Here is a 23,928-nt window from a genome sequence, read left to right on the forward strand (position 1 = left end):
TTTTATATCCTCATACATATTCTTTCTTGTGGTTATATCAGTTGCTTTAATATCATTTTTGTTCTAGGTGTTGATCAGAACTTTCCAGACTCCCTTCCCCCTCCTTGCAGAAGTTTACTTAACCCCTTGGTATATGACATACCTCTCACCCTTTGCAATTGTGTTAACAATTTTCATTCATGCCTTCTGTGCTGCTGTGAACAGTTTAAAATATTTGTGTATCTACTGCTGTTCCTTATTATCTATGCTTGTGTTAAATAATGACATTTAAGTAACTTCAAATACTAATGATAATATTTCTGATGACAGTTCACTCTATTTTTCATTTGACAAACAATGCAGTTGTCAAATGATTCCTGAACTTTAAAGCGTAATGTCTAAAACACTGATGCGCATACCATTTTCAAATTCTATGAAGATGTAAGATCGATGGGTTAATATACAGCCCTATCTTAAAGATTTCACTTCATTTTTTCTAAATTTTGGTGATACTGAGATAACCATTTTTTTTCCCTTCAACTGACTTCAACTTTTATCCATTTCCAAGAGAAACAGTGTGCAGCAATATCCTCCTCGATTTACAAAAATTTCAATGTCCTTCTCTGTTCAAGATGCTTCTCAACTGAATAATACAAAACAATATGAATTCCAGATTGCCAATCTTAAATATTGTCTTCACATTTAGGAATTCAACATCACTTTTACAAAATGCACAGAAATACGCATGCAAACCTCAGATGAACTTACTATATACATAAATTATATATAGATTTAATTTGTGGATCTGATCACATCATCAGAGTGCAGATACAAAAAGAATAATGTGAAGAAGAATGAAATTACAATAGACATTACAAAGTGTTTTTACCAATTTCTGGTATGTCACATAATTTTATTCTGAGAAATGGAGAAACTGCAAACACTAACACAGTAATAAACTTAGCCAATAGTCATATGAGTGCATGGCTCATTAGGATGACAAAATAACTAAGTAGTTTTAAAGAAGAATTTAATAAATTAAAAACAGTTATCAAATTATACTATTTCCATATTATTCAGTAAAATAAATGAGAAGTGTATGTAAAAAGCAATAACCTAAATCAAGCTACAAATAAATGTGGGTATGTATTGTATATATACATGTATTCATAGGTTAGATATATGTATATTCATGATTTAGTTACCCATTTTTTTTTTTTTATTATCATTCATGCATTTTTCATATTAATGAAGTGAAGACTATATACATTCTAATGAAATTTTATGTAAATGTTATAATTAACTTTTTAATTTACTAAAATGTTCTTTTGAAAATGTCTCTTTACTTTTGCATCTTAGTCGTGCTTTGCCCATTGTATGAGTTTGCTTATTGCTGTGACTACATACAGTTTTCTTTGCCATTGCAAAAGAAACTGTATGCTATGGCATTCACAGTGCTTGCAAGAATATTAGTGGTTTGATATTTTACTAGTTATTGAAATTATCACACTAAATTAAAAGGCATGCAGCTAAGAAGTTGCAAAGGGTGCAGTAAACCTAGCTGCACTATTACCTAATGCAGTAGTATATCACTGTCCAGAGAGCTCTAGAAAGATAGCATTTTATAGTGCCTGTTTTATTTTCTGTTTTACTCTTATTACACTGAAAAACACACAATTTGCCCTGAAATGGAAATAGCAATTTTTGACTAATTTCGATGTGCTGAACATGAAAAAGACAAAGTCTGTCGATTGGCTCTTGTTTAGGAGAAAGTCAGTCCACATTGCACACATTTGTATCATTTTGCAACTCTGTATTTCAATCTCCTGATTGCAGCATATTGCATCACCGAATCATACATAACACCTCACATCACAATCTGATTACTGCGCTCAAGTTTTGTCCCCTGGATTTCTTGAGGATGAGGAAGCAGTGGAGAGGATTTAGAGGAAGATGACCAAGATGGTGAGTGCTCTGTGGAATGTTCCTCATGAGGATAGATTGAAGGTTTGTGGATTGCAGAAGTTGGTTGACAGGAGAAAAAGAGGGGATATGATAGAAATATTCAAGTTGCTTAAAAGATTTTATGGGACATGCAGGGGAAGTGTTTCAGCACTTGACTAGAGCGAGACCACAACAAGGGGTCATCCCTGGAAGTTGAATAAAGGTGTGGTTAATAGATGTGTGAGGACTAGATTTTTTGCTTTGAGAGCTGTGAGTGGAATGGGCTGCCAGAGTCTTTCTGTTAATGGATTCAGGTTGAAGTATAATGGATTGTGTGGATAGATTGGGTCTCGTGCGACAAGTCTTCGGACTCAGTGGAGGTGCCTAAATATAATAATTTTAACATTAATTTAGTTCCCAGACCCTGGGAGTTAAATTAATGCATTCAAACATTTTCATATAACAGTAATAAATGGTGTATTTGATAATGCTATGGTGTTAGATGACAATACAATGGTTCTGAGACAGTGTCGTAATTCCCCCCCCCCCCTTCATTGATTAAAAAGCAGATTACACTTGACAAGAAATTATATTCTTGTTTTAATCCTTTATCCAACTAAGAGTGAATGAAAGATTGGGCATGCAGTATTGTCACAACTAACCTGTTTGTATGTTGAAAGTGTTAATTAACTTCATATAAGATTGAGAATTGTCAGAGTTGTGAGTCTTCCAGTAATGCACGGTAATATGCACATCTAAAAGGGAATTTATATATATACATGGGTAGTCTGTTAGGTTCTTGTTCTTGACCATAAATGGCAACACTAGCGGCATGATTTTTTTTTTTTTTTTTCCAAGTTGGTACATTGTCATTAGCGTAAATGTGAAATTTCAAGTAGTTCGTTTTATACAGCTATCTGTATCCCTTGAAATGGATAAAATTGAGTATTGTGCAGTTATAAAATTCTATGTAAAAGGTTTAACACCAAAAGAAATTCATTCGAAGTTCATAAAAGTTTATGGGCACTCTTCTTCGTTTTCGACAATTAAGAAATGGGCTGCCAAGTTTAAACGTAGCCAACCAGCCTTGAAGATGATCCACATGAAGGACGTTGAAAAAACGTAACAACATCAGAAATCATTGATCGAGTGCACGATATGGTATTGAATGACTGGTGAGTCACAGTGCATGAAATTGCTGAGACTATAGGCATTTCAAAAGAATGTGTAGGATATGTTTTACATGAAGAATTACAGATGAAAAAGCTTTGCACAAGATGGGTGCCACGCTTGCTCACAGCAGATCAAAAACGCACTTGTATATGCACTAAAATATGAAAATCTCTGAACACTGCTTGGAGCGTTTCAACAAGAATAAAACTGATTTTGTGCTTTGATTTATTACTATGAATGAGACTTGAATTCACCAGTATACACACCAGAATCCAAACAGCAGTCAAAAAAGTGCAGAAGCCGGTTGTTCAGCTCCAAAGAAGACAAGGTCATGGCATCTGTGTTTTGGGATGCTTAAAGGCATTTTGTTTATTAATTATCTTGCAAAGGGTAAAACAATAACCGGGGAATATTATTCTGATCTTTTAACTAGACTAGATGAAAAAATTTGTGAGACAAGCCCCAGGTTGCAGAAGAAAAAATCATCTTTCTTCAGGACAATGCACCTGCCAACAGTGTTTAGGCAATGGGAAAATTAAGGAATCTGCACTATGAATTGTTGGAACATCCACCCTATTCCCTACATTTGGCTCCCTCTGACCTCTGTCTCTTCCCAAAACAAACTCTTCCTCGCTGGTCAGCGTGTTTCTTCGAATCAAGAGGTGATTGCAGCTGTAGAGGAGTATTTTGCAGATCTTACTGAGAACCACTGCAGCGACTAAATAATGGTGCTGGTGCATCGCTGGAATAAATGTATTAGTCTTAAAGGAGATTATGTTGAAAAATAAAAATAATTTTGAAATTATAAATTCGTTTTTTCATTGTTAGGCCAAGAAACTTTTCAGACCACCCAGGTATATATATATACATACACACGTGGGTGTCCCCTGTCTCCAATACTAGCCAACATTTTTTTCGAGGATTTCCAAGAAAAGGCAATCTCTTCTGCTATGCCTAAAATATGGCTCCGATACGTTGATGACATATTCCTTATTTGGGAACGCGGTATAGATAATCTTCACATTTTTATAAATCACTTAAACAACTTCCACCTAGACATCAAATTGACCATAGAAATTGAAGAAAATGGATCTCTGCCTTTTTTAGACGTCAAACTTACTAAGATGTCTGACTCCATAAAAATCTCGATCTTCAGAAAATCAACGCACGAATAGATACCTGCATGCATCCTCACACCACTATCCATCACAGAAGTTGGGCATCATCTCCACTCTAGCGCATTGTGCCAGGTCTGTATTGTCAGATGAGGAAGAGCTAAAAAATGAACTACAACATCTAAAAAGAACCTTTGCAAAAAATGGTTACTCTTCAAAAGCTATCAATAAACAACTACCACTGTATTAAAACAATGCAGAAACAGAACAACCCAAAGGGGTGTTCTGTTTCTACATTGTTTACCATACATCAGCTAGCTCTGCCAGTTACTAAGAAGAATTGTGAAAAAATGTAACATAAAAACGTGTTTTTCCACTATTCCTAAACTCGATTCTAAGCAAACTTAAACAGGCCCACAACCCTCTTCAGTTTCCAGGGGTCTATGAAATCACATGTGACTGCGGGAAACCGTACTATGGCCAAACTGAGAAGTCCATCCTCCAAAGTCTTGAGGAACATCAAAGGGACATTGCTTACAACAGAAGCAGAGCAAGGGCCCTCTCAATCCATGTCCTGTTCTCAATGAACACAAATATAGTGAAGGCTGCCAACATGAGATAAACTGGACCACAACTTCATATATGCCACGATGAGGTAGAATGCCACATAGTTGAGCCTAAAGAAATTGTCCTGGACTCTCATCACATAACAGTAACCTTTGTTATAATTTACTGGCCTCATTGAGCTCTCCTATCAGATACTGGAGCACTTGAGAAGTTACTTGCTCGCAGATGCCTAACAATAGAACTTTAGCTCCAGTTCAAACTTAACTGTAGTTTATAGCTGATTTTGTAGTGATACAATGTTTCATTGTGCTTTTTATGTTTCTTTCAATGTTCTCAGGCCTGAAGTCAGCTTTCCGATGAAACGTGTGTTAAATAAAATTAATTGTTTGTCTAATTCTCGGAATTCAGTCAGCAAAAAATATGATCATATATATATATATATATTATATTATACAGGGTGTCCCTGAATTCATGACCCAAACGTGAGGGAATGGTAGTACACACCGAAACCACCAATATTCGTCATAGAATATGCGGCCGCAAATGCAGCCTGGGGGCACAGAAGAAGCGGCACAGCTTAAAAGCACTGGATCGGCCAAATCCCAGCATTCTCAGCATCCACTGGACACGAGATGGAGCAGTTTACGAACAGAGAGAAAGCTGATATGCACCTGATGTACGGCGTAGCCGAGAGCAATGGTACAGAGGCACAAAGATTACCGTCAGTGATATCCTATGCGCCGTGTGCCAGATCATAAAATGTTTGCTCGACTTTACGGTCAGCTGTGTGAGGCAGGCACCTTCCACGTCAGTCGACATGATGCCGGACGAGCAAGGACATCTTGTGTATGGTGACAGATAACCCAGATACAAGCACGCGATCCGCCGCCCGGAGCCTGGGTATGCATTCGAACAGTGTCTGATGAGTGCTGCATCATTAAGAAGCGCTACACCCCTTTCACTTGCAGGCATTGACAGCTGTTGATTAATCCCCTGTGCGTATATTTCGCCCAGTGGTTCCTGCAGCAAAGTGTCATACAGAGCGATTCCCCTGCTCATGTGCTCTTTACGGATGAATCAACTTTCTCACGTGAAGGCATAATCAATGTCCATAATGCGTATATTTACGGCAGCCCAGAACCCCCCATGATACACGTCCACAGTCGAACCAGCAATGGTTCGCTGTCAATGTCTGGGCAGGGATTATGATTTGTAATGGTCTCCAATAAATGTCACTCTGGAGACGTGTGTCTGTTCTTCATTTCCAACTCCTTACGGCATTTGCGGCCGCATATTCTATGACGAATATCGGTGGTTTCGGTGTGTGTGTGCTACCATCCCCTCACGTTTGAGCCATGAATTCAGGGACACCCTGTATATATAGTCTGGAATGCATTTCATGTGAAAACGTTTTAAGATACACTTCCCCACCATTAACAAATGCTTCTGGGAAGGCCTTGCATTCCTTTTAGCAGAGCTTTGCTAACAGTAGCAAAGCTCTGATAAAAGAAATGCTAGGTACCCAAACATTGAGCAAAAGAGATAAGGCAAAGCAAAATGCCGATTAGTTAAAATAGAATAAAATAAAAAAGAGAGAAAATCAGCTAACGCCTTTTATTCTCTTTTAGGGTGTAGACGAGGCCATTTAAGTACAATCTAACTTTTGGAGACTGAGTGCGAAGTTCATAGTCCACTAGAAGCCAATCAGAGATAGCTGGCTCAAGGCCAGCTTCACTAATTATGGGAAGTTAGCCACTAATCACAAATTAAGTGGCGCACATTGAAGAAACGGCTAACAAATGCCCCCATCACCGGGTACCTAAGCCTAACACAATATTTTAAACGTCTGAAAATAATGTGGATTCTATAGTCGATTTTCTTGAGTTTACGCGACGAAAAACTGTCTTGCCTGTGCCAGAAATCGACTAACTCGGGAACCTGTCGATAAAAGGCTTAGTAAAAGTTCCTCTAGTCGGCGACTAGAATCGAAATTATGACGCTCTTTCTTCGGGCGATTTTGTGCCTTCTCTGGAAGGTACATGCTATCTCCACTGAGCTAGTATATGCTGATAAACGTTTCTTCCAAAATAATTTTTTTTATTTAACAACTAATATACACTGCGCATAGGTTTTGATGTGACTCATGTATCAGTAATATAATTATTTTGGCTTGGCGAGAGTTAATTTCATTAGGCGTCTGTTTGTTCTAGGCCTGTGTAGATCAATGTAAGGGAGCATGCATCCTGTGCGCTAGGCCGCACGGAGATAGACTTATTGTAAGAGTCCAGTCGCAGAATGTGAAACTTTTTCTAAGCCTTTCTTCGACAGGTTAGTCGAAGAAAGTTAGTCGATCTCCGCACAGGCAAGCGGTTTTTTTCTCCTGGAAACTCGGGGTTTTTCATCCAGTAAACTCAAGAAATTCGACCTTAGAACCCACATTTCAGACAGTAACATATCCTGTTAGAAACCAAGAGATGGCAGTACTTGTTTGCCGGTCTCTTCATTGGTGGCTGCCTATAATTAGTGATAGAAATGGATCAGCTATCTTTGATTGGCTACCGGTGGTGGCTGAACATTCTAGTCAATCTCCAAAAGGTAGATAAGTTTTAAAGACCTCGCCTACTCCCTATGAGAGAATAAAATGCGTTAGCTTATTATTGACTGTTTGCTCTGTCGATATAGTGTTCGGCCACTCAAAGAATGACAGTTATTAGTTCGAGTTCAATTAACGACTAAGGTATTTACTTTGACATATGTGACATATGCATGGAGAGATTTAGATTTTTGCCATAAGGAAACAATATTTCCTTTCTGGATAAGCTAGTTGTTAACCTCGCATCTTAAACTTCGACAATATAACTCACACTGTTGCATAAAAAGTATTAGGTTAACATGGTAGTTACTATCATGATCAGACCCCAATATCATCATCTAATAGTGCGAGTTCTATCTGTATGCTCTCTCTTTTCTTGAAAAGCCTTGATTTTCTAATAGTCTGATTTTACTATCAGTGCAGACTTGAATAATACAGACTGACTACCAGTTGTTATCAAAAATTTAACTACGCTATATAAGTGTTATCCACTCCCTTCGTGAAATAAAAGCAAAAAGGAATTGTACTCACTTTTCTGGATGCCAATTGAAATCACTGATATTCTTGGGTCAGTAAAGTTAATTAGGGGGAGATAAATAGCATGGAGAATAAAAGGAATTAGAAGACTTATTTTATTTATTTATCAATTATAAATGCTAATTTTAGCATTTCTTTATGTCTTTACGGAATATTCTTTTAATGTGCTTTGCAATATGCTCAGCAATTTTAGTGATTCCTGAATGCAAAAAATATCGTTACCTTTTACAAGTAATTTATCAGCTTCAAGAACACGAAAGTTTCTTTTTATTATCTATCATATTGTTTATTTTTTTAAATTCTAGAATAAAAAGAAACATCGACATCCTAGTAACAGTTGATTTTAATAAGTTACTCTTTGACATGTTTTGAAAATAAATAAATCCTATAACTTTTATTTCACACCACAGAAACAGAAATCAGAACTCCTTTAGCCGTAAGTATGTTTTTCGAGACAGACGTACAGCTATTCTCCACCCTTTAGATTAATTAATAGCTGAAGTTCTCAATAACCAAAGGAAAAGCTTCCACCACCTCGTGACTCTAAAGCTTAACACTTATTTATGATAGTGCAAGTTGAACAGCCAATTTTTGAGATGCTGGGTTAAAACTCTGCCTGTGCCAAAGTTCTACTAACTAGTGAACCAGCTGAATAAAGGTCTAGAAAAATTCCTCTAGTTGGGAATTAGAATTGAACCTATATCGGTGTTTCTTTGGGTAGCCGAGCCTTATGGAAACAGATCTCACTTCTGCTGGACTACTCAGGCAACTAAGTTTAAAAGAATGGTTCAGTGCATTGAATAGAGCTAAAGCAGTGTGCAACAAAAACACAAACGGGCTCTAAGATATTTGTGGATTTTAGGCTACCACAGATGAATATGATTATTGTTTAATATACCTGTACTGGAAGTTATCTTAGTTTGTTGAACTCTTAATACTAGATCTGTATATGGCTTCTCGGTTACTGCAGATTTATACATGGAAATATTTCAGTAAGCAGTTTACCATAAGCTAATATGACCTGAAATCTACTGCAGGGAAACATTACAGACACAATCTCATCCAAAATATCTGTGAGTTTGTTCATCCCGATTCTCACTCAAATATAAAAGATATTAATATGAAGTTGGGCTATCATTTGTTGTTATAACAGTTTTTTATCTTCCGAAGGCTTTTCATTAGATTTCGGGAGTTATGCCTGGCTCGCGAATGGCGTTCCAGTTCATCTCACAGATATTCGAAAAAAAAAAAAAATCAGCTAACGCCTTTTTATTCCCGTATACGGGGAGTAGGCGAGGCCATTTAGCCCTATCTAACTTTTGGAGACTGAGTGGGCAGTTCAATCTCCACTGGTACCCAATCAGAGACAGATGGCCCAAGGGTATCACTAATTAAGCGGTACGCAATGAAGAGAGACGGCTCAAATGTGCCGCCATCTCGTGGTCCCTAACCCTAACACAATATATTTAATGTCTGAAATAATGTGGTTTCTACGGTCGATTTTCTTGAGTTTACAGGACGAAAAACCCGAGTTTCCAGGAGGAAAACCTGCTTGCCCGTGCCAGAGATCGACTAACTCGGGAACCGGTCGAAAAAAGGCTTAGAAAAATTTCCTCTAGTCGCCGACTAGACTAGACTCGAAACCAAATCTTCCTTCGTGCGGCCAAGCGCGGTGGTATGCAAACGTTATTTTTCTTTAAATAACTGTTTTTGTAAGTCTCTAAAGCTTATCTCTCTTTCTCTCTTGTCATTTCCAGTGCCTTATCTCGACAAATATATGAACTCTTTGACAGCAAAAGATGATGTAGTTGTTCCCTCATTTTTTTTTTTTTTTTTTTTTTTCATATTAAAACATATTTACCAAGTGCACTGTTATCTTTTACGATCATATGTTTGATTTCAACGTAGATGGCGCGGTTTGCGTCTTGACGTGTTCTTGAGGTTCCTGATATGTTTTGAAGTGAAATATGATGTCGAAGTGTTTTGAATTTAGTGTATGTTTAGTCCTGTTGCATATATTTTGTTTGTGTGTTGCGGATATCCCTGACCATATGCTATGTGGAGATGAAAATTGCAAGGGTTTGTTACTGTTTTGAGTTTCTTATGTGCTACCTCCCCTTTACAATTCGAAAAAGATTAAAAAGTTCCTTACTAGTTAACTCTGATATATACAAAAGCGAGAAACTCAAATTTTTATGCGTAACCAGCCGCTCAAGGATGCTGTCTGGAGAAGAAATACATGAATTTGTCAGCATCTTTGAGTGAAATTATTATTAAAACCAGCCCCCCCTCCCACCACGGTCAAACACTTATCAGGTGGTACCGATAAGTCAAACACTGGCACACAACATACGGTTTGATGAGCTGTGCTTTAAAGCTTATTCATTGCCACATTCTAAGGCGGTGCATTCCACTCACCTGCTATTATCCATGCAAAGATCCTGCTCCTTGGTCACACTCTCCCTGTACGGTTTTTTCCAGGGATGACCTTTGGTTCTACCCATCGCCCATTTTATGAAAAATATCTCCCATTAACCTGATAACCCCTTACTGACTTGCAGGTTGGATTCCCTCAATCTGTTTTCATAATTCAGCAATCAGAAGCCACCTTAGTCAGTCGATCTTTTCTAGACCCTTTCTGATATATCCTCATCCCCCACGAAAACCTGATGACTAAATATATGCCCAATAATCCATGTGAGGTATATATTGGAATCATAGCCTCTTTATTTCTGTATGTCAAGGTTCTCTACATCATTGCCATAATACAATGTGATGATTTCCCAACTTGTATAATGTGGCCCCATAATCTTAAGGCACCTTTCCACCACTATTCCTATATTTCTCACTTCCTTTACCTCCTTCAGAATTTCCCCACTGAGTGTATACTTTGCTTCGCCTACTTACTTGCCAAATTTCACCTTACACTTTGCAACCTTGAAATGATAGTTCCACTCACTTTCTCACTTGTAAGTCCACATCATATGATTTTATCATTGCATTATCTTTGCAATATGCTGTTTTTCATTGCACGGTATTCACTTTGTTACAAAGTAAAGCATAAAAACAACTTTTCTGAGCTTACCTCATAGTGCAATTACTTGGTTTAACACATTGATAACATATCTTGTGTTAGCACATACAAAATTCAAAAAAGCGAAAATGTGTTATTACATATTAATGCTTACATTAATTAATGATGTGGCTCCAAACTTCATGCTGTGAACTCAGCAGCATGCAAAGCAATTTAATCATTGCATTCATGAATTTTCTTCACTGGGTATGAATTTGCTAAGCAATCTAACTTTTTTTAATGTTTTCCTTATTTACTAATATGCTATTATCTAGTAACAGAAGTAAAATACTTAAATGAAATTTGTTGATATGACAGTGGACAAATCATTTTGGTGTAGTGATTTTTTGGCAGAGAGAAAGAAGTGAGAATTTCAGTCATCTTTGGTCCTATGGTTGTGCGTGCTATTTCCTGGTAATTGCATTTTCCACTAAATTTATATAGCAAAAATGTTGAAATACAAATGTACATAATGGGGAATTTCAGTATAGATTGTTTAGTTATTGACCTCTGATTTTTTGCTTCTGTATTAAGTGAATCTTTTCTCTGACATGCAACACTTGTTCAAAAAGCAGGAAGATTGAATGATCTTTCATTGTCAGTTACATGCTTATTGTAATGACATGGCAGAATATAACATGAAGATATTTCACATGCCAAATTTGTTTGCTTACTTGGATATAGGATTAAACAACAATATAATTTATTGTAATTTACACTTTAGAATATATTTGTTATTCAGCTTGAGACTTATAATAACTGCATAATAGAGGTAGACTAATAAAGTAGAATGTATTTGTTTCATAGTGATTTTTGTGGTGTTTTTATTACATTTTGCTTTAAACTTGGCAAAACAGATTTATATACATTGGTAAAGCTGAGTAAGTGCTTTTAGTTATGCTATATATACCTGAGAAAACTTCTCGGCCTCAACCATAAATGGTAACATTATCGGCAAGTTTTTTTTTTCTAAGTTGGTACATCTGTCATAAGCATTGATGTGAAATTGCAAGTTATTCTATCAAGTAGTTTTTTATACAGCTGTCGGAAGCCAAAGTGTTGTCTGTATCCCTTGAAACAGATAAAATTCAGTATCATGCGGTTATAAAATTCTTTGTGAAAGAAGGTTTGACGCCAAAATAAGTTCATAAAAATTTATGGGCACTCTTCTCCTTCGTTTTCGACAATTAAGAAATGGGCTGCCGAGTTTAAACATGGATGTACAGCCTTGAAGATGATCCACGTGAAGGATGTCCAAAAAGTGTAACACCACCAGAAATCATTGAACAAGTGCATGATATGGTATTAGATGATCGGCTAGTCAAAGTGCGTGAAATTGCTGAGGCTATAGGCATTTCAAAAGAGCGTGTAGGATACATTTTGCATGAAGAATTGCAAATGAAAACGCTTTGCACAAGATTGGTGCCGCACAGATCAAAAACACATTTGCATGAAAATCTGAACAGTGCTTTAAACGCGTTAACAAGAATAAAACTGATTTTGTATGTCGATTTATTACTATGGATGAGACTTGGATTTACCATTACACACCAGAATCCAAAGTCAAAACAGTGGACAGAAGGCAGTTGTTCAGCAGCAAAGAAGACAAGGTCATGGCATCAGTAGTTTGTGATGTTAAAGGCATTTTGTTTGTTAATTATCTTGCAAAGGGTAAAACAGTAACCAGGGAATATTATTCTGATCAAAAGAATTTGTGAGAAAAGACCCAGTTTACAGAAGGGAAAAAAATCATCTTTCATCGTACAATGCACCTGCCCACAAAGGGGTTTTGGCAATGGGAAAATTAAGGGGACCTGCACTACGAATTGTTGGAATATCCACCCTATTCCCCAGATTTGACTCCCTCTGACGTCTATCTCTTCCCAAAACTAAAACTCTTCCTTGCTGGTCAGCATTTTTCTTTGAATCAAGAGGTGATTGCAGCTGTAGAGGAGTATTTTGCAGATTTTACTGAGAATCACTACACTGATAGGATAATGGTGCTAGAATAAATGTATTAGTCTTAAGTGAGATTATGTTGAAAAATAAAAATAATTTTGAAATTATAAATTTGTTTTTTCATTGTTAGATTGATAACTTTTCAGACTACCCACGTATAATATATATATATATATATATATATATATATATACAGGGTGTTCGGGATAAATTTGACAGTTTCGTAAGGAAAAAGAAAATCTTCTTTGTATCTATTAAATTTAATGAATTGACAAAAAAACATTACAGGCAGAGTTAATTACAATACTATCAACAAGATTTACTCAAAATAACCACCATTAGCATCGATCACAGCTTCAATTCTGCTTCGGAACCTCGAACAAGCTGATGCTACAGTCTCCCTGGGAAGGGCCGCAAAAACTGTTTTAATTTTATCCATTAACTGGGCTTTTGTATTACTGGAAGTGCGATTGGTGTCTTTTTCAACTGCGCCCCATACAAAATAATCCATGGGGTTAAGGTCTGGGGAGTTTGGAGGCCAAACATTTGGACTGGTGAAGTCGTAGAAATTTTCAGACAACCATTTTTGACTTTTCCCAGAGGTGTGGCAAGGGGCCGAATCCTGCTGCCATACATACGGCCTACCATTGGCTACCCTTGTTATCCAGGGCTTGACTACAGTTAGCAACTCCACGAACAAAGCCCGAATTCCAATGCCAGGGTTCTTCAACACCTGTTCCTGCAGATTTGCGAGGAATTCTGCTGTACGAACGCAATCAGATCGTCTGCTAGGGATCTTTCTTCTTGCTACATCCTCGTAGTCACCATTGCAAGTCTCTAGTTCATGCCTGATTGTTTTTACTGTATTCAGGGAGCATTGGGCAGCAGTCGTAATATCCTTATTTTGATGGCGGGCACGAATCATCATGATACAAGTTATTCTCTTCCATGATTCAGGTGGGTTCCAGCTATCCATCCTTTCTGACATCTTGTATATGAATGAAGAAGGGTCCAAACTTTTAAATGAAGAGAAGTGTGTGTTAATACATGTAACTTACGGAAAAATATAATTAATTATAAATATGTCAAATTTATCCCGAACACCCTGTATATATATATATATATATAGTTTACATATATTTTGGAGTACATGAGGGGGGGGGGGGGGCTGCAACCCAGCATCTCAAATCCTTTTCTGTATAGCCACTGTTATTGAGATGCTTGATTACTAATTTTGATTATAATAAATTTTAGTTTAATCCTTTATCCAAGTGTGAGCAACACACTTGGATAAAGGTCATGGGGACCAAATTACCCTCATCTGCTGAATGCTGTATGTGGTCCCTCACTAATTTCTCCATGATCTTAACAACTACTGATGAAACACAAACTGGCCTATTATTAGACACTTTTAGTCTGCTACCGCCTTTATGCAATGGCACTATCTTACCTTCCTTCCATTCCTTGCATATCTTTCCTATAGGAAAAGTACGCAAGGAATGGTACCTTTCCTATAGCCAGACTTTCGTTGAAAAGCCAGGTCAACGGAGCTGTCAGTTCTTTAGCACATTCTCTCAAAACCTGTGGTGAAATACCATCCAGTCCCACAGCTTTACTGACATCCAGAGTACTCAGTATTTGGAACACGTTCTCCTCTTGCACATCTAAACTTCGAACCTGCCCTATCCTTCTAGTATTAAAACTTACTTCTCTAGGATGTAATACTCCAATAAAGTATTCATTGAACAACTCACTATGTCCTCTGCATCATTCACTCTATTCCCATTTTTATCCCATAATGTCATTCTTCCACAATCATTTCTCCTCCTACTGGTCACGTAGCTAAACAATTTCCTAGGATTTTCTTTTGATCTAAAGCCAATCTCTTCTCATATTCTAGTTTTGCTAAAATACTGCAGAGCAATCACACATGTGCATACCCTGTGGTACTGCCTAGGTTTTCATCTCCCCTGTTTGGAATAGATAATTATAATCACCCAACAGCTGAGTTTGTTCCAAAATATTACGTCATTTTTTACTTACTCTAAGACTGCTACAGCATTCTGGCATCGACATTGTTTTCAAAACAGCAGCAAAACTTTGTATCCGAAAATCTTTAACTTCTTCCACCACATACTTCTACAGTTGAGTACTAATAATAACACTTTGTTTAATAACTTCTGAAGCTCCAAGGATACCTTAACAGGAGGGATCATGCTTGGAGAATTGCATGTGGTCACTGTTTAGTAAATAACATCAAATGGACACTTGCCAGCAATGGGAAAGAATTTTGATTTTTATAATTAATGAGTTAAAATAGGGGTGCTTAAGGGTCAAAGCTGTATAACTGAGAGGAGAACTCCACATAGCTTTTAAGGAATGTGGAGAACCGACCAGGGCTTCTGACCTAATGTCCAATCCTCACCTTCTCGTGGCGCACCCTGTTGGGTATCTACTTGGATAATGAACGAACGAGGATGGGCTGGCAATTTGGGATTTAGCCGACCAAATTGCATTCTTATTGGTTAAACCAAAATAAAAAATGATGGTACAACATGACAAAATTTCATGCTGGCTGGAGTGTCGCCCTGTTAAACAAGGCCCCCATTGTTTTCGCCAGGGAACCAGGCCGAACAGCGAAAAGTTGGCTACTGGAACAAATCTGAAAACACACCCCAACTCAACATCACCAGAGTTAAAGATCGGTACTATCAACGTAAGAAACCTGAATGGCAAAGAAATGGAGCTAGCTGAGGAATTAGATAAGTATCAGATCGACATAATAGGGGTGACTGAAACAAAAAAGACCAAAACTGGTGAGATCTTTCTGAGCAATAAATACAAAATGTTATATTCAGGCAATGACAATCAAGGAAAAGGACTAGCCATAGTATTCAACACAAAATACGAGGCAAATCTTCTTGAATGGCAGTCAGTCTCAAGTAGAGTAATGTGGGCAAATATGAGAATGGGGAACTGGAGAGTGAGACTTATTTGTGCCTATGGTCCCACAGAAGGTTCTACTAAGGTAGAAGTGGAGGAATTTTTTGATGCTTTAGAAAAAGCAAATGACACAATGAAAAATGAAAAGTTGGTCCTTGTTGGGGATCTAAATAGCAGAGTAGGAAATGATTGTGAGACATACAAAAATATTTTGGGAAAATTTGGAGAAAAGAGCAAAGCTAATAATAATGGCAAATATCTGTTGGATTTCTGCTCAGGACATGGACTAGTTATTACTAACACCATGTTCCAACATAAAAATGTGAACAAATTCACATGGAGAGAAGAGGCTAGGAATAAGAAAAGTCTCACTGGCTTTGTTATTGTTGATAGTGATGTTTTCTCCCTGATGCAGGACACGAGAGTGTACAGAAGATTTGAAATTGGAAGTGATCACTATTTAGTCTTGAGCAGGATAAAATTAAATTTCATATTGAAAAGAATAACATGTAAGAAAGTTTTAAAGCGAATAAAAGTTGAGCAACTCTCATATGTGACCTGTAGACTAAAATACACAAAGATTATTGAAGAATAAATGAAAGAGTTTGAGAACAGGAACCAAACCTTGGAGATTCAGTGGCAAGCCTTCAAGAAACCACTGATTGATTCAGCCAGAGAGGCATGTGGTGAGGTTGTCTGCAAGGATAGAAAAATCAGAACTCCCTGGTGGACACAGGAAGTTAAAGAGGCAGTGAAGGAAAAGAAGAAAGCATATCAAAAGTTCCTGTCAAATAAGTCAGCCTGTGCTCTTAGAGAATACAGAGACAAATGCAAGAATGCTAAACACTGTGTAAAACTAGCTAAACAAAAGTAATAGGAGGACTTTGGCAAGAATATAGAAAATAAATATCAAGAAGGTGGCAAAATATTCTGGAGGTTGTTGAAGAAGCTTAGGAATGGAGGAAAGAGTGCTGTAAAAGGAGTTAGAGATGATAAAGGTGACATAAAAACTGGAATAAAAGATATCCTTGAAGTATAGAATAATTACTTTGAAAAACTGCTAAATGAAATAAGCAGTGATGATAGCACAGTGGTAAAAAACACTGACCAGGCATGCAGTCAGGAATACATATCCATACTTGAAGTAGAAAAAGCCATCAAAGGCTTGAAATGTGGAAAGGCAGCAGGAGTAGATGATATTCGACCAGAAATGCTGAAGTATGGTGGGATAAGTGTCTTACAGTGGCTGCACTGCATAGTTCAGAAAGCCTGGACAGAGGGACGAATTCCTGATGATTGGAGTAGAGCTCTCATAGTACCCATATAAAAAGGGAAATAAAACTGAATGTGAGAATTACAGAGGTATTTCCCTACTGAGTGTTCCTGGCAAAATCTATGCAAGTATACTTGAGAGACGGTTGAGAAGAATTGTGGAAGAAAAGCTTGGTGAAGAACAAGCTGGATTCAGGCCAAACAGAGGCTGTCAGGATCAGATCTTCACTTTACGACAAATAGTCGAGAAAGCATGGGAATATAACAAAGATCTGTATTTAAGCTTTGTCGATTTGGAAAAGGCATATAATAAGGTAACAAGAGAGAAGCTGTTCAATACGCTGCAGTTATATCGTGGCAATTGGGCATTATATCAAGCGATACATAGTCTTTATTTGTGTTGTAAGTCAGCAGTTAGAATTGAAGTACAGGAAGATGGTTTAATGTTAAATCTGGTGTGAGACAAGGATGTACATTATACCCTCTGTTATTCATTATCTATATGGATCACATTATGAAGGAAAGTGGTGTTAAACATGATATCAAAATTGGAGATGTTAATGTCAGCTCTTTGCTTTATGCGGATGATGTTATACTTCTAAATAAATCCGCTACAAGTCTGCAAGATTCTCTGACTAAATTGAATAGCTGTTGTAATAGATATGGTGTGAAGGTCAGCAATAAAAAGACAAAGACAATGAAAATAGGCAGAATCATTGAAAATGTCAACTGTGTTGTGAATGGCGAACCTGTGGAACAAGTAAAACATTTCAGCTACTTAGGCACGATTTTTACTGAAGATGGTAAAATAAATATAGAAATAGACAACAGAATCATGAAAGCTGGTATGGTGGGAAGTCAATTGAATAAATTCATATGGAATAAGAGAGAAATTAGTCAGAACACTAAATTAGCTGTATACAGACAGTGTTCAAACCAGTTTTAACTTATGGATCTGAGAGCTGGGTCAGAAGTAAAACACTTGACCAAAGACTAGAGACCGCAGATATGAGCGTCCTGAGAAAGATTATAGGCGTGAACAGATGGCATCAATGGCAATATCATATTAAAAATGAAGATATTAGGAAAGAACTTGACATTGTCTGCATCCAGGAATGCGTTAGCAGAGCTAACCTCAGGTGGAATGGTCACCTAAACAGAATCGGCCAATAAAGATTTAGCAAAACAAGTGTTCTCTGCCAGGTTGGCAGCAAAACGACCCAGAGGAAGACCAAGATATAGGTGGATTGATACGGTGCAAAGTGCCTTAGATGATAGAAATATAAGATCTCATAATGTTGGAGTCTTGACAAGTAACAGACTGATTTGGAGGAAAATTGTAGATAGGAAGTTAGTAATGATAAAATTTTTTCATGTAGTACTATATACTGTATACCCCTTGTGGGTACATGGCAGGAATATGATGATGATGGGTTAAAATATCATTCATGTAAAGTTAGGAAAAAACATGAATTTGAATACTAGCAATCTTCTTCTTCTTCTGCAGCTTCTCCCACTTAAGTGGGGTCACTGTTTGTAATGAGTCTCTTCCACACCTTCCTGTCTTGGGCTGTCACCACATCCAAGTTCTACATCTTTTGAATTTGAATACTAGCAATCTTCTTCTTCTTCTGCAGCTTCTCCCACTTAAGTGGGGTCACTGTTTGTAATGAGTCTCTTCCACACCTTCCTGTCTTGGGCTGTCACCACATCCAAGTTCTACATCTTCAAGTCCTCTTCTACCCACTCCCTCCATCTCTTCTTTGGCTGCCTACTCTTCTGCCTTCCTTGCACATCCATCTGCATGACCCTTCTTCCCACATATTCGTCCTCCCTCCTCATCACATGACCAAACCATCTCAACCTTGCCTCCTGTATTTTCGCTCCTAAGTTCGTAACTTTCACTGTTCCCCTGACATAGTCATTTTTCAGACAATCCTTTCTGGTCACACCGCACATCCACCTAAGCATTCTCATCTCTGCTACTTCCATCCTGCTGATGTTATTTTTCCTCAGGGCCACAGTTTCTATAGCATATGTCATAGCTGGCCTCACTACTGTCCTATAAATTTTGCCTTTCAGATTGATCGGCATCCACTTATCGCATAACACTCCAGCCATCTCCCTCCAGTTCCTCCAACCCGCTTGTATCCTGCATCCCACTTCCTTCTCAGCTCCTCCATCTTCTTCCACTGTTGAACCTAAGTATCTAAAGTCTCTCACCTTCCTGATGACATTTCCTTCCAGCTCCAGATCTGTCTCCTGGCCGCCGCCCACTGCGCAACACATATACTCTGTCTTACTTCTGCTCAGTCTCATACCTCTCTCTTCCAGTACTTTTCTCCATCTTTCCAGTTTAGTTCCCGCTTCTTCTCTTGAATCTACACACAGCAAGATGTCATCTGCATACAACATTGTCCATCTTCTCTCACCTCCTCTGTTACCTCCTCCATCACGATATTAAACAGAAACGGACTCAATGCTGACCCTTGATGCAAGCCAACTGTTATTTGAAAACTTTCTGTCTGTCCCAAACAGGTCCGAACACTTGTCTTCACATTTCTGTACATTTCCCGCACCAACCTGGCATATTTCTCCGGCACCTTCTTCTCTCTCAGACACCTCCAGACTTCTTGCCTTGGCACTCTATCGTATGCTTTCTCCAGATCAATAAATACCAGATGTAGCTCCCTTTGTTTCTCTCGATATTTTTCCATCATCTGTCGTAACCCAAAGATAGCATCTGTTGTTATCTACCAGGCATGAAGCCAAATTGTTCCTTTGCAATCTCCACCTCCTTCCTCAATCTACCATCAAGAACCCTTTCTAGGATCTTCATTGTGTGGGACATCAACTTTATTCCTCTGTAATTTTTACAGTCTGTGCACCCCCTTTACCTTTGTAGATGGGAACAAGAGTACTCTCCCTCCATTCCTTGGGTATATTTTCCTGTTGGCAAACTTTCATGAACAGGTCTCACAGCAGGTCAATTCCCTCTTCCCCCAGTGCCTTCCATACCTCCACTGGAATTCTGTCGGAGCCCCACGATTTTTCATTCCTCATCCTCTACATTGCCTCCGTCACTTCCATTCTACTGATGTTCTGCACCATCTCCTCTGTGAGTCCTTGCATTTTCCTCATTCAAAAGTCCCTCAAAGTATATTTTCCATCTGTTTCTTATGTCCACATCCCTCCATAATACTCTTCCTTCAGCATCTTTGATCTGCCTCACATGTAAGATGTCCTTTGCTGCTTTATTTCTACATTTCGCTAGTTGGTAAATTTTTCTCTGTCCTTCCTTTGTTTCTAATTGATCATACAGATCTTGATATGCCATGGCCTTCGCCTGTGCCACAACTCTCTTGGCTTCTTGCTTTCTCTCTTTGTACACCTTTCTGTCCTCTTCCACTCTTGACTCATCCCACTTCTGCTTTGCCTTCCTCTTAGCTGTCACTGCCACTTGTACATCATTATTCCACCACCAACCCTCCTTCTGCTCTCTAATCTTTCCAGATGTCTCACCAAGCACCTCGATTGCACAGCTCAGGATTACTTTTGAATTATGCTTCCACCAATCTTGTACACTTTCAAGTCCATCCGAAATCCTCTCTAACACCCTCTCCCTAAAACGATTCCTCACACTCTCTTCTTTTAAGCGAAACCACTTAATTGTCTTCATCCCGTGGCATCCAGAAGTTCTTATCTTCGATCTTATTTTAAAGTCTGTGCACAGCAGTCGGTGTTGTTGTGCTACTTGATCTGTTGGAATTACTTTACAATTTGTCACAACCTTAAGATGTTTTCTTCTAGTCAAAATGTAGTCAATTTGTGAGCTGTTGTTACCACTCCTAAATGTTATCAAATGTTCTTTCCTCTTGTAGAAAAAAGAGTTCACAATTGCCAGATCAAACGCTACTGCAATGTCCACAACCCTCTCTCCTTCCTGGTTCATCATTCCCCCTCCTTGGCCACCACGCACCCTTTCACAGTCTCTATTCTGTCTTCCTATGTGCCCGTTCAAGTTTCCTCCAACAATCACCATCTCATTTTCTTCCAATTCCCTCATTTCTTCATCTAACACGTTCCAGAACTCATCTTTTTCCTCTGCTGTACAACCATCTTGTGGGGCATATACACATAATACGACCACCCGCTCTTCTTCAAGACCCAATTTCATTCGCATGAACCTGTCGTTCCTTCTACCCACGTCCAGTACTTCACCCTTCATTCTGCCACACACCACAATTCCTACACCATTTCTTCCCTCGTTATTCGCTCCAGAGTAGAACAATTTATATCCATCTCCCAGTTCCTTTGCCTTTCCCCCTTTCCACCTTGTCTCCTGCACACACACAAAATGTCCAACTTCCTCTTCTTCATCATGTCTGCCATCTCTCTTCCCCTTCCAGTCATGCTTCCAACATTAAGTGTTCCCATGCGCAACATCCTCTCCACCTGCTGGGCTCGATTCTTTAACCGCACCTGCCCTTGATGCGGTAGCCCTCGTCCACTTCTCACAGCTGTAGGGCGATGTGGCTGCATGTCGCCTAAGGGGTACGCCCTAGCCTTTATATCATTTTCTCTTTGACTCATAATCATAGTTTGAGTCGGCACTGAAGTTTTCCGACCGGATGCCCTTCCTGACATCAACCCTCACATTTATCTGGGCTTGGGACCAGCACCTATTGAGGCTAGCTTGCCTCCTTCGGTGGCTGCATAAGACGAAATGACTTAGCAAGATAGGAAAGACTCACCCCTAGCCCTCGAATACTTAATAGCATCAGGGGGAAGGAGCAAGGAGAGGAGAAAGAAGCAAAGAAAGAAAGAAGAGGAGGGACCAGTCTACAGAAATATATAACAGATATATATTACATGAAGTAAGGCATGGTCCAGCATCAGGTACTGCGGGTTTGCCATGCCCGTACTCACTAAAGTGAGCCCTTGAGGTTAATTTGAATACTAGCAACATGACATACAAATGCTTTACAATATTATATTATGGAAATTATATTGCTCAATTTGACAATTTTTATATTTAGAAAAAAGATATTATATTTTTGACTAGATTGTTGTAGACCACCCATAATGCAATATTCACAAGGGATGGAGATAAAATTCTATTTTTATTATGAGAGTTTTTTAAAATGGTTCCATGCTCTTCACTGTGATCTTATGGTCAACTGCAGAGATGATTGGAGAGTAATCTCAGGTAGATAAGGCCAGCTCATAGATATGGCTTAACCACCTAGGTACCAGACATTTCCGGAATTTAGTTTAATTGGCCTTTTGGTTATTCAGCTGCATGAGACTGTTGAAAAAGGATAGCCTTTAGTTACATGATGATATAAAAGAACTGAGGATTTTTTTTTTTGTTTTCTGTACTACTAAGCAAGCTGGCTTTTCTTTCCCCTAATACTCTCAGGATCTCGTGATGTAACTAAAGGATAGCCTTTAGTTACATGATGATATAAAAGAACTGAGGATTTTTTTTTTGTTTTCTGTACTACTAAACAAGCTGGCTTTTTTTCCCCTAATACTCTCAGGCTCTCGTGCACCCCTGTACTTAATATTCTAGGCCTATGATATAAAAGTAAAGGAGCCTATTCTAGGTCCTTTTACTTTTTCACCTGAAAAGCTGAAACCAGTCTTGAGCAGTAGCCCCTCCCATAATGCATAGCATTATATACATCCAAAAGGATGATTGCTCTGTGATATAGGATAGGCAATTAATGTGAAGTCATTATCCTCTACATACAAGCAGCCAAGTCGTGAAGATAATTCATGTGTGAACTTTGTTTGCTTACACTTGGATTAATAATATAATTTCTTGGCAAGTTTAATATAATTATATTTATTTTCATAATGAGCAGCTGCTCCCTTGACTGTTTTTCTATATAGTAGGAATATTTTATCCAGACTTAAAACATACATGTTTTTTAGTCTATTTTTGAATTTGTTATATTTTTCACAAGAAATTCTTCATGCTTTTTGTAGTTCTGAAATGTTAACATCATTTATTTTTCTCTTCTCTAGACCCCATAAGTAAAGGCATAACTGTTTTAAAACATAATCCTGGAGAAGATGGTTTGATGCCTTTTCAGCAAGGAAAAAATGTTCTGATTTATGGTGTATCAGTAGGAAAAAGAGATGATATACTTCATATAGAGGTTTGTACTCTTTTTTTTTTTTTTTTTTTTCAGTTCATTTTTTTTTATTAAAAATTTCTAAAATACTATCAATCTAAAAATATCAGACTATCAAGAATTTTATAATCTGTCAGAATTCCAGGTTTTGTCTGAAAATTACATGAATGAATATGTACTAATATATATATATTATTTAAATTAAGGGGATATTAAATCCCACATTGTTTTAAAAACCGAATAAGAAACTCAAAGATTGGAATCAGAGAGTTTCTTGCTGAATATAGTAAACTATAAAGTATCGGCGACCACTAGCAGAGCTAAAGCAAGTGACCCTAGTACGTAGTACAATACCGGACAACTCGTAGCAAAGGTGGTGAAGTTCTGATTGCTATTCTTAGGTATTTCCCATAATGTAAAAACACATTTCCTAGGAAATGTATGCTGTTATTACATTATGGTGGAAGGTCACTCACTACCCAGACCAGTTTTAGCCTTTTTTGAGGCTTCATCAGTGAGTAGCTAGACCAATTAATACCAAAGTGTATAGCGAAAAGAACTTATATACTCTGCTATACGAGTTTCCAAACAGGTGCAACCATTAAGTTACTTAAATATAAAGAGCTAATA

General features: G+C 38.0%; 1 protein-coding gene across 2 annotated transcripts in view; it reads left to right on the forward strand.

The window, feature by feature from the left end:
* The first annotated feature begins 9,857 nt into the window (after positions 1-9,857).
* The window catches only part of Tango1 (transport and golgi organization 1), a 395,672-nt gene continuing 381,601 nt past the window's right edge, over positions 9,858-23,928 (forward strand). For both annotated transcript variants that reach the window (XM_090398800.1, XM_090398801.1), the window contains exons 1-2: positions 9,858-9,987; positions 23,189-23,322. In XM_090398800.1, coding sequence (XP_090254926.1) covers positions 9,876-9,987; positions 23,189-23,322 — 246 coding nt within the window. In that variant the 5' untranslated portion in view covers positions 9,858-9,875. The remainder of the gene's footprint in view (positions 9,988-23,188; positions 23,323-23,928) is intronic.

The sequence above is a fragment of the Typopeltis vanoorti genome, chromosome 10 (assembly GCF_054136105.1).
Source record: "Typopeltis vanoorti isolate ZY-2024b chromosome 10, IOZ_Tvanoo_1.0, whole genome shotgun sequence".
NCBI classification, from domain to species: Eukaryota; Metazoa; Arthropoda; class Arachnida; order Uropygi; family Thelyphonidae; genus Typopeltis; species Typopeltis vanoorti.